Source organism: Procambarus clarkii, chromosome 68 (genome assembly GCF_040958095.1).
Source record: "Procambarus clarkii isolate CNS0578487 chromosome 68, FALCON_Pclarkii_2.0, whole genome shotgun sequence".
NCBI classification, from domain to species: Eukaryota; Metazoa; Arthropoda; class Malacostraca; order Decapoda; family Cambaridae; genus Procambarus; species Procambarus clarkii.
In genome coordinates, this window is record NC_091217.1 from 2,841,466 (window position 1) to 2,852,382 (window position 10,917).

Consider the following 10,917-nt stretch of genomic DNA (forward strand, 5'->3'; position numbering starts at 1 on the left):
TTGGAGTGGGTGGCATGAGACAAAAGTTGCACATAATAAATCTGAAACTTTGATCTAATTTTTCAATTACACACATTTTCTTTATAAGGATTTGTAAAGTAACAGACTTTTATATGTGAAATGTTTGTGACTATAAATTATGTTTAATAGATTTAGTAATGTTATGGTGTAAGCCGAAAACGCATTTAGCATTTTGTATTTTTCACATGTGGTTTTTTCCGCATAGTTGGATCAATGATTTTGTTATATATTTTGATTTTGATTTTGTTATATATATATATATATATATATATATATATATATATATATATATATATATATATATATATATATATATATATATATATATATATTCTTAATTTACCTATAGGCCACTGTCTTTTCAAGTTTTCTAGTGCCCTCGACGGGGACCTTATATCCTGCTAAACAACCTTATAAATACTTAAATCTAATCCAGAATTATTAACTGTAGGAAAGATGTGTGTGACCTTGTACTGGGTTGCTGGATGCTGGTCGTGTTAGAGGCTGGTCGCTGGAGGTGTTCGCCGACGTCAGCCAGGGCTGTCGTGGCTCATCCTCATCACCTCTCATTATTGTTGTTCATCGCTGGTAAGGGCTGACACCCTTTGAGAAGCCCTTTATAGCTTTCTTAGCAAGTTGTAAGCTGTATTATATCAGGTAGCACTATAGTGAGAGGTAATTTGTGACATTAGATGTCACTTTGTGGGACACAGCTGGAGGCTTCACCAACCAAACTATATACTTCATACACCTTACTTGTTAACGTGAGAAAATGAGCTTCCAACCATATCGCGCACGGATTTAAGGAGAAGTACATGTATAATATGTTTTCAAGTATATATACGACAGTATTCGGAATTACATCACTTGGTGAACAATTCCTGGTGTTTACTGTGTTGTTGTTTAAGGTCCATTATGGCCCGTAGTATCAAAAAGATCCCTGGTGGTAACCAAGTAATGTCAGTGATATTATATTACACACTATATAATGATTTTTTTTATCCATCGTATAGGATATTTTAGGTTGGGTTGTTTTCTTTATAGAGTAATGATGTAGAACAAATAGTTTTAGGGCTGGTTATGAACCCTAAATAATAGGGCACATAACGTATGTGCCCGCCAGACTGTTGTTTGGGAAGAGTAGTAAGGTTTACAGCTATTCATTGAATGTTGGCAAAAAATTAAAAAAAAAAAAAAAAATTACTATGGCAGGAAATCAGACTGGTAGTTTCCTGGGGACTCCTTACCTTGACCTTGAGGTTACCTTGAGGTGCTTCCGGGGCTTAGCGTCCCCGCGGCCCGGTCATCGACCAGGCCTCCTGGTTGCTGGACTGATCAACCAGGCTGGTTGCACCCTGCATAAAAGACCAACTGGAAATCTATTGATGCAGTTTATGAAAAGCAATTGCTGCAACCTGTAAACCCTTTTGTCCAATTTCAGTTGGGCAAAAGGGTATCTGTCTTCCAAAGCTTCCAGCAGGTAAAGAAGCAGATGCCTCCACATCAAACGTTGTAGTTATTTTCCCCCTAACTTTTCTATCTTCCAGTAACATGAAGTTTATTTCAGTTTTTTTCTCATAACTCCTCATCTCCCTGGGAAGGGAGAGATGATTTGTCACTGATCTGTGGTCACCCTGCAGTAATTGAAGACCTGGTTGTAAGCTAATTTGGCAGAGCATGTTCCAGGGAATACTGTACTGTGAGGTTAAGACTTAAGCTGTGGTATGGTGAGCTCTAGGCCTATTAACAGGAGGCAATCTTTATGATCTACATAACCCAAACATTAAAAAAAATCAACTATGCAAATTCTCCTTTAGTTTGTTCTTGGTTTAGAATGAGGTACAGTATGCTCTCCAATGTGCTTCGCACCCCATATTTTGTGGATACAGTAATGCAATCTGAAAAGATAGTCTCACAGGTCAAAAAGTTACTCTTAGCCCAGTAAATTACCAAAAGTCCTGGGAGTGTCCCGCATTAAAGCGTAAGGGAGCTACTGAGGTCCTGTTCAAAATCGGGTATTTCATTTCACAAATCTTTTTTTTTTTTTTCTCCAGCAATGTAGCCCCTAATGTGATGATCATGTTTTTAGTTTTTAGTTTCCTGATATTTTGTTGTACTGTATATTTAAGCACATACATTTATTAATTTTTTTCTTTTTTTTCAGCTAAAGCAATGATGAATGCCATAACAGGTTTTGTAGATTCTCTCAAGGAACTCTTCAGCTTGACATCTCAGATGCTGTCACTGTCAGTGAGAGTATGGTCTCTTGGCATCATGCTCCTACTACAGCTTCTGTTACTTCTAGTAGGGCTTGTTTGCCTCTGCTGGGTTCTTCTCAAGTTTGTAAGTTTATTGCATCCCATTGTATGGAGAAGAGAGTTCATAGTATGTACTGTACTGTATATCTAGTTTTACTGGATATACAGTACAGTACTGAGAATAAATGCAACTACAGAAGGCCTATGGGTTCATTCATATGAGGCAGCTACTATTTATATCCTCCCAAACTTGTTCAGATTTCTAACCTCTATTTCATGTCATAGTCTTACTAGCATTTGAAACAATCAGTAACCCCATGTCTATTGTGTTACCCAGAAATTTGCTCCATAAATCAACGACCCTATTTCCAAACTAGTATTACAAAGATCTGTTCTAAATCTTAACATAACCAATTTATATCCATTGTTTTATATTCAGTTTTGTGTAGATATACCTAAAACTCCATTTATATCCCTTTCGCTATATATTTCCTTTCATTAACTTTATATATTTCATTCTTGTCACCCCTTACTCTTTGTCTTTCTAAAGAATGTAAATAAAGCTTTTTGTCAATTTTGTTTCATAAGGGATGTTTTTAATTCCTGGGATTTACTATGTCATTTTTCTCTGTATGCATTCAAGTGAATTTGTCACTTCTCTAGTATGGAGATCAACAAGATAAAAAATATTAATGTCATTTTGTTAATCCTTCTAGAAATAAATTCCACTTGTCTGTTTGCTTTATTTTGTAAATTTCTGCATTTTTTAGTCTTAAAAATGTTTACTACATCTACTTCTAGATACTTTTTTGCATTTAGATTTTACAATTTTAACATTGTCAACATGATATCTACTAACCACAATTATTTCCCAAGTTCAGTCTCCAACATTTATGCAGCATTAAACTACATCTGCTAATCTTTCATCCAATAAAAAAAGCCTATCTAGATTGTCTTGTAGAGATTTTGAATCGTCTGAAATTGTTTTCCATCCTAGTTTTGTGTCTGCAAATTTGCAAATGTCTGTCCAATCTTGTTAACCATAAATTAAATGATTAGACATCAGAGGTTACAGTCAGACTTAACTCCATTTATGCTAACTCTGCTTTCTCTTAAATAGCCAAGCCATAATCCAACTCAGTCTGGTGTGCATTGAGTCTTCTCAAGGGTCTCTGGCACTAGTATGACCTGGCAGGAACAGTGTATTGCTTAGAAATGTGATTTCATATCCTATACTGTGTGCTAAAAATTTGATTAGGCATATAATTTGCTTTTTCTTCAATGTAGGTTTTTCATTTATGAAGTACAGTGATTTAAAGGTTCTTTTGTGGATATGAATGCCTGGTTACAATCAAACAGTATTAAAATTGTCCTTAAGAAAACTGATAATAAAATCTTCCATTCTTAGCAGGATTTGAACTCGCGTCTGGGATATATCCTGCATACTGTGCTACCCCTTGTATACTTATGAAGAAAAAAATCCCCTCTGTTTAGATTTTTTCCTACCAACACTTTTTTTTTTTTTATCCCACAGTGTATGTATACATTACGGAAAGGTGAACCAGGATATCTTCATGTGGCATTTTTTCATCCCTACTGCAATGCTGGAGGAGGGGGAGAAAGGGTCCTTTGGTGTGCCATAAGAGCGCTGCAGAAAAAGTAAGTTTTCTTTAATTTTATTAGTAATACAGTTGTTATATTTTCATTTGCTAGAAAATCCAACAACACACACAACAATTATTCTACATGCTGGGCTTTAGTTGTTATAGACTAGACTTGATAAGAGTAGTTGGAGGGCAGCGATGGTGGATAGTGGGTACAGTACTAATTTACAAATGCCATGGAAGTAAACTAGGGCACTGGGGATGTTTTTCCGATATAGTCACCTATTGCCAAGGCCATCTAGGAATAGAATATGTAATTGTACACCTACCTACATTAATAAAAAAAAAATCATGTGCTGGGAAAAATTGTTTGTGGATAACAAGTGTTATCTCCTACACTATTGTATGCAGATGATTGGAGCATAGCTAGAGTCATCCAAGAATATTGACCACCAAAGTTTTGGTGCACCTCAGTTGATTGGCTACCTTGACACTAGGTGTTTCCCATGTGGTTATATCACCTACTAGATACAGTTGGGTAGATTCATGGAAAGCAGACTGGCAGATGTGTTGACAGGAGGGCTGCAATCCTGTTGTTAAGAGGCAAGTATTGTAATTATTAACATGAATGCACCAAGCCCTGTAGGCTATATAGCACTGTTACAAAATTCAAAAGTCCCTAGACATCAGAATGCCAATACAAGAGTAGAAAGACATGAAACGAATAATGTCAAAGGAATCAAATTCACCGAGGGTTTTATCAAGGGACATATGACTCAAACATCCAATGGGGAAAGCAAAGTTTCTGATTCTGAAAACAAGGCCATTCTTTAAAGAGCAACACGATTGTCAGCAAGACAATGCCGTTCTGACAGTAATTTTTTTTTTTACAGTAGTATGTACATAGTGTATATTATATTTACTCATTTCGAACATAATCCATACAGTACCAGTATTTTCTTTTAAGATACTTAACAAAATTTTATGTGGGTTCAGAAACATTTACTTTGTTAGGATTGAGCCGTATAAAATTTAAAATAATATTTGAATACTGTGTGTAAATATAATAAATTTTTGATCATGGGAAATAGTTTTATTTCAGCCAGGTACTCTTCAAAAATTACCATATTATATGAACATAGCAATAAATGTGATTGTTTTTCAGGTATCAAAATGTCAGGTGCTATGTATACACTGGAGACACAGATGTTACCCCTCAACAGATACTTCAAAAAGCCCAGCAAAGATTCAATGTTATCTTACCTCGACCAGTAGAATTCATATTCCTCCAGAGTCGTACTCTTGTTGAAGCAAAGCACTACCCTTTTGTAACACTTCTGATGCAGAGTATAGGATCCATTATACTTGCGGGTGAGGCATTGTCTAAGTTTCGTCCAGATGTTTACATTGATTCCATGGGTTATGCATTTACTTACCCTGTATTTCGTTACATTGGAGGCTGTGTAGTAGGCTGTTACACACATTATCCAACAATAAGTACAGATATGTTAGGACAAGTTGCAAACAGAGTTGAAGCCCATAATAACAGAGGTTTTATTTCCAGAAATATATTTTTTAGTGCAATGAAACTAGGTTATTACCACATATTTGCTCTAATGTATGCATTAGTTGGACATTGTGCAGATCTAGTTATGGTGAACTCATCTTGGACTCATGGCCACATAACAGCACTTTGGGGGCAAGCTCATCATACACACATTGTGTATCCACCATGTGATACAAACAAATTCAAAAGTCTACCCATTATTCCAGACTCTGAGAAGAAATTAAAAAAAGTTATTTCCATTGGTCAGTTTCGTCCAGAAAAGGACCACTCTCTCCAACTGAGAGCTTTCCAGCGGCTATGTGAAATTATTGACCCAGATAATGCACAAGGTGTTCAGCTCGTCTTGGTTGGTGGTTGTAGAAATGAGGAAGACTATCAAAGAGTGGAAAATTTAAAGACACTTGCATCTACTTTAGGAATTAATGATAAGGTAGTTTGGAAACTCAATGCAACTTTTTCAGAGCTTTTAGAATGTGTTCAAAATGGGACAATTGGTTTGCATGCAATGTGGTGTGAACATTTTGGAATTTGCATAGTTGAATGCATGGCAGGAGGGCTCATCATGGTTGCCAATGATTCTGGTGGACCAAAAATGGATATTGTTGTTGAATTTGAGGGTCAGCAAACAGGTTATAGAGCTACAGATCCTGAGTCATATGCTCAGGCAATGAAAAAAGTTTTGGAATTGACTGATGAAGAGAGAGATCGTATTCGTATTGCAGCTCGAAACTCGGTTGACAGATTCAGTGATGATCAGTTTGAAATATCCTTCCTTAGTGTAAGTGAAAGCATTTTTTCTAGTGCAGTAGTAAGTTAATGAATTGCCAATATTTTAGGAAAATAGTTTAACAAACTGTTTAATATGCCTTTAGACTCCTAACTGGCAATAAAACAAGAGAATGTTGACCTAAATTAAAGATCAACATCATTAGTATTATTGAACTAGATTTCCTCTAATTATCTTGTGGTGTTAACCGGTTACTTGCCACATCATAATAATGTGACATTAATTTTTTTGTGAATTATGAAAATGCACCATCCCACCAAACACACACCGAAACTACGACGTTGGTACAACGTTCGAGCAAGTTTTAACACCACCTAACCAGTTATAACAACCAATATAGCAAGTTGTAACAACGTTCTAATACGTCATAAACACGTTAAGCCAAGATTTAACAACTTTATTTCAAGTTGTAACAAGCGGAAAATAGAGACAGTTTCGGTTTGTGTTTCCAGGGATGTCACTGTTGTTCATTAACAGTGTGGAATTTTATTTAGTTCAATTAACAAATAAGAACAGATATTTAACATTGTATAAACTGTACAGTTTGTGTGTGTGTCTTTCATGCAAGATACACACACAAACCTCCCCTATATGAACCTTTCCCCCTTCCCTGTTCCCCAGTCTTTGAAAAGTGTCCACATATAGAATCTTAAGAGGACTTGAAGTGCCTTCCACTATTAATGACATCGAAACATCCTTAAAAAAATTCTAATACCGTAGTTGATTTAGTTATCATAAAAGTGAAGCGGTAGCCTTTTCTTCTAATGAGAAAAAAGAATGTCAAGAATAAAAATTACTAGTACTGTACACATAGTTGAGAAAATGGAAGGGAAATTGCTCTTAAATATAAAATTAGACCAGTGAGGCAATTAAAGAAAGAATGGTGAAAGAAAGGGCAATGGTGAGGTGGAACAGAGCTTACCAGCTCTTCAAGTGGCACTGTATTATCATAAAATGAGGAATATCTGGTGGAAGGAATATTATTTCATGTACTACTCCTATTAGTACTTTGCTTACAAAAGCAGACTAGTCTAATACTTTGTGGTTCAATAGTTATTCTTTGTTGTGTGTAAATTAATTTGCTCATGCATTACTTTTAATCAATAAGAAAAGTTTGCAAATTTTAAATTTACTCCAGATTTATTTATTTTCAAGCTAGTGACAAATGATAGTAATTGAGATCATCTATCTGTTCCGGAAAAAAAAGAGTTTGTGTATTAATACTGTACAAAAGCATTCTTTTTTTTTTATTTGTACATAGCCTTCACAGTTCGGTGCCTTCTTTTGATAATTACTTACTTTTGTTGAATTTGTGCCTTTGCAATTCATGTACAGAATATACAATGCTACAATGTTTTTTTCCAAACTTATGAGCTATTGTAGTACAGTATATTAATTTTCAAGTACAGTGTGAATATATTGTTTGCAGTTTGTTTCCACACATTGATCGAAATTACAAAGTAGTTATCAAAGCATTTGAAAACTGATAATTAGTGTGGTAGTGTAGACTGATGACTGGTGTGGCACATGTGAATGAAAATCAAATATTACTCATGAAAATTTTAAAATGAATTGTAATGTAATAAAGTAGCTTGAATAATAATTTATACTACTTTGGTAAGCATATATGATGATGAAAGCCAAAAATCAAAATGAAAGAAAGATTGCCATGATTTTTAGGAGTGTATTTGAACTAAATGCACAGCATGTCAATTGACAAATTGATGTTGCAATGGAAATTTAGCCAAGAAAATTTGCTTCACATAGCTTACTATGATCTGTTCAAGGCATTTGCAATAATTTTCCATAATTGTTGCATGCTTTTGTTAACAAATAACTGCTGTAGTTGTATAAAAGCAAGCCAGTATGTAATATTCTGTGAATATTAAGATATTGCAACAGAGCTATCTGATAGTTGAAAGCATTGGAGATGCTCACTGGCTCAAGTGATGAATGAGTCTCAATGTGCTAGCTATCACATTCCTACCTATAATATGCAGTTATTAATAATAATAAAGGATATTTGTTATCGGTATTTATGGGTCATTGAGGGTTGTTAAAGAGCTAGTTTTGTTCATTACTAGAAAGGGGTGTGAATGTAAACATATTTGATAGTTTTGTGTTGTCTTATAGCAAACATATATTAATTTAGTCAGTAGACTAGTTTGCATTATAGTTGCACATGTATTGTACTGTGATTTTCACTACATTTTCTTGTAATTTAAACAAAAAAGATGTAGCAATAACTTGTCCTTATTTAGTTGCCAAATTATTATTTGTTTTTGTTGTAAAACATCGTTGATCAGATTCCCACCAAATAAAATAGTGCAGAGCATGAGTCATGAAAGGGAAAATACTTGGTTCATGCTGGACCCTTAAGTCAAAATGGCAGTAATGGGGAAGGAAGTCATTATAGGCGAGGTGAGGGGGAAGTAGGAAAGAAAAGCAGTATGGCCAAGCTAAAGGCAGGTCCCTGTGATATAAAAGGAAGAAACTGAACAAAGTAAGCAGAGAATGGAAGGAAAGCAAATGTGCAAAATAAAGGAGAAATATAATACACATAGGGACAGATAGTAGGTGAGCACATGTAGCTAAGTCAGATAATGCTTGCCAAGATGATTAGAGCACTTCACCATGTACTGTACTAAGAGAGTCAACAGCAACAAAGCCAGGGCTAAGGGTCATGCTAGGCATGTTAACAAGACCAGATTCAACGGTCCCTGTGGCGCAGTGGTAAGACACCGAGTGCTTTTGGCCCGGGCTCATATCCTGGTCGGGGGAGGATTGACCTGGTGCCAATCCTTAACTTTAGCCTCTGTTCACCCAGCACCTGGTTGTTAAACGATTTGGCGGGGTCGTATTCCAGGGAAAATTAGAATTAACAACCTGCCCTAAATTCTGTGTGTGCTAGTGCCTTTTCAAGAATGTAAGAACTCTTGTACAGGTATATATAAATAAATAATAATAAAAAATAAACAAGACTGAATTTGTGAAGTAGAACAGGAAAGAATTATAATTTGAAAGACAAGATGCAAAATGATTGTACATAATTCTATGAGTGTTCCATTGCTAAAGTGTTCAGTAATGAGTTAAAGTATAGTGTGTTTTGGCTTGGATAATTTAGATTAAATATTTTCAAAGCTTTTTAAATCTTTACATTAATGAAACTTGTATCTGCTACTTGGCATTGGTATGTCATTCATACACATTCCCAAGTACCCTGAACATGATCTGATTTTCCTTTGTACATGCTAAATATATATTTTGGTATAATCCAATTTTCTTGTATTACTGTATTATTTATTAGAAAATGTTCAAGTCTAAAGACTGCCTAGTTGATTTGAACATTTTCAAGCTTTTTGTTTTGTGCATGTCTTGATATATATAATTTGTTGCGTGAAAACATGTGTGTTTTAACAAGAATTATTTTAAAGTAAAAGATGTACCCAAAGTTTTGTCTTTCATTTTCCATGTTAAGTTTTTACTAGCAATTATTACTTCCAAATTTTTTATTGTACATAAAAATAATATTTTAAATTAGTATTTGAACAGGGTAAGAAGAACTTAAATGCAACAAAAGTATGCAACCATTGGAAACTACAGTTTTTGTTATTGATTTAAGGGGGCCAGACAGCACACGTACTGGTGCATTCCTGCGGCAGAAATATGCAAAGCCTTGCAGCTAAATTTCGGCAGAACAGTATTGCCTAGTCAGGTAAAATGCTGACTGATGCTTGGCATCCCATGCAAAGGCGAGTGCCAGCCCTCTACCCTACCCTACACACACAACCAACTGAAAGACTATTGACAACCAGTGACCACAGATGATAGGCTTTTCGTGCACTCAGGGTAGCCGAACAAAGGGATAGCCTAACACAAAATTTGCAGTGGCTCCTAAACTTAAGCCTAGTCAGGTAAAAATGTTATGTCTTCTAGTAAACTCTAGTGGAAAAAATGCAAGATGCCCACCATGTGCCAGGGGCACACCAGGACCCTATCAAAACCTGCCAATTCCCAGCACCTCACGTCGAAGCTGGCGCAGGATACTCGCACATGTTCATTGTAATTACCCAAGTGTAGTTACAGGATGAGAGCTATGCTCATGGTGTCCCATCTTCCTAGCGCACTCGTCATGTGACCCTCCCTCATAGGAGGGTCCCGATAGTAGAGTCGGGCTCGTTCTTGATGCACAATCAAATTTCAGGTTCAAATCCCGGGTGGGACAGAAATGGTTGGGCACATTTACTTCCACCTATAGCTTCTGTTCACCTAACAGTGAGTTGGTACTCAGGAGTTAGCTGCTTGTGGGATTGCATCCTGGGCGCGGTCAGTAAATTTGCCTGTGGGGGGGGGGCGAGGGGGGGGGGGTTGGCTGGAGAGCCCTCAATAAAAGCCAAACATGTATGAATACACTCTGACTTCCTGTGCCCCGACACAATGAATTATTATACGGTATTGTATAATGCTTTGAAACTGCCGATGGTCTCGCTTCATGCGGATCAACATTCAATCTCCAACCTTCCAAGTGGTTGGGTATCATTCTTTTCCCTCATCCCATCCCAAATTCTTATCCTGATCCCTTTCAAGTGTTATATAGTCATAATAGCTTGGCACTTTCTCCTGATAGTTACTGTACCTTCTCCTTCCACCACCACCTCACTTAACTTCTTCCAACAGTCT

General features: G+C 36.1%; 1 protein-coding gene across 5 annotated transcripts; it reads left to right on the forward strand.

The window, feature by feature from the left end:
- The first annotated feature begins 477 nt into the window (after window positions 1-477).
- Window positions 478-9,688, forward strand: Alg11 (ALG11 alpha-1,2-mannosyltransferase). 5 transcript variants are annotated; one of them, XM_045769237.2, is made up of 4 exons: window positions 478-609; window positions 2,186-2,364; window positions 3,814-3,938; window positions 5,049-9,688. In XM_045769237.2, exons 1-4 carry the CDS (start codon window positions 507-509, stop codon window positions 6,265-6,267), a joined length of 1,626 nt encoding a protein of 541 aa, XP_045625193.2. In that variant the 5' UTR covers window positions 478-506; the 3' UTR covers window positions 6,268-9,688. The 5 variants fall into 5 exon arrangements, with proteins under 5 accessions (XP_045625193.2, XP_069166848.1, XP_045625194.2 ...); XM_069310747.1 differs by having other exon boundaries at window positions 528-1,501; XM_045769238.2 differs by having other exon boundaries at window positions 535-678.
- Window positions 9,689-10,917: the final 1,229 nt, after the last annotated feature.

What these genes read in the sequence shown, in the direction of transcription:
- Alg11 (XM_045769237.2), top strand. Translation starts at nt 507, where the DNA reads ATGCTGGTCGTGTTAGAGGCTGGTCGCTGGAGGTGTTCGCCGACGTCA. An exon ending in ATTATTGTTGTTCATCGCTG is followed by an intron (nt 610 to 2,185) that starts GTAAGGGCTGAC and finishes CTTTTTTTTCAG; the next exon opens with CTAAAGCAATGATGAATGCC. An exon ending in ATAAGAGCGCTGCAGAAAAA is followed by an intron (nt 3,939 to 5,048) that starts GTAAGTTTTCTT and finishes ATTGTTTTTCAG; the next exon opens with GTATCAAAATGTCAGGTGCT.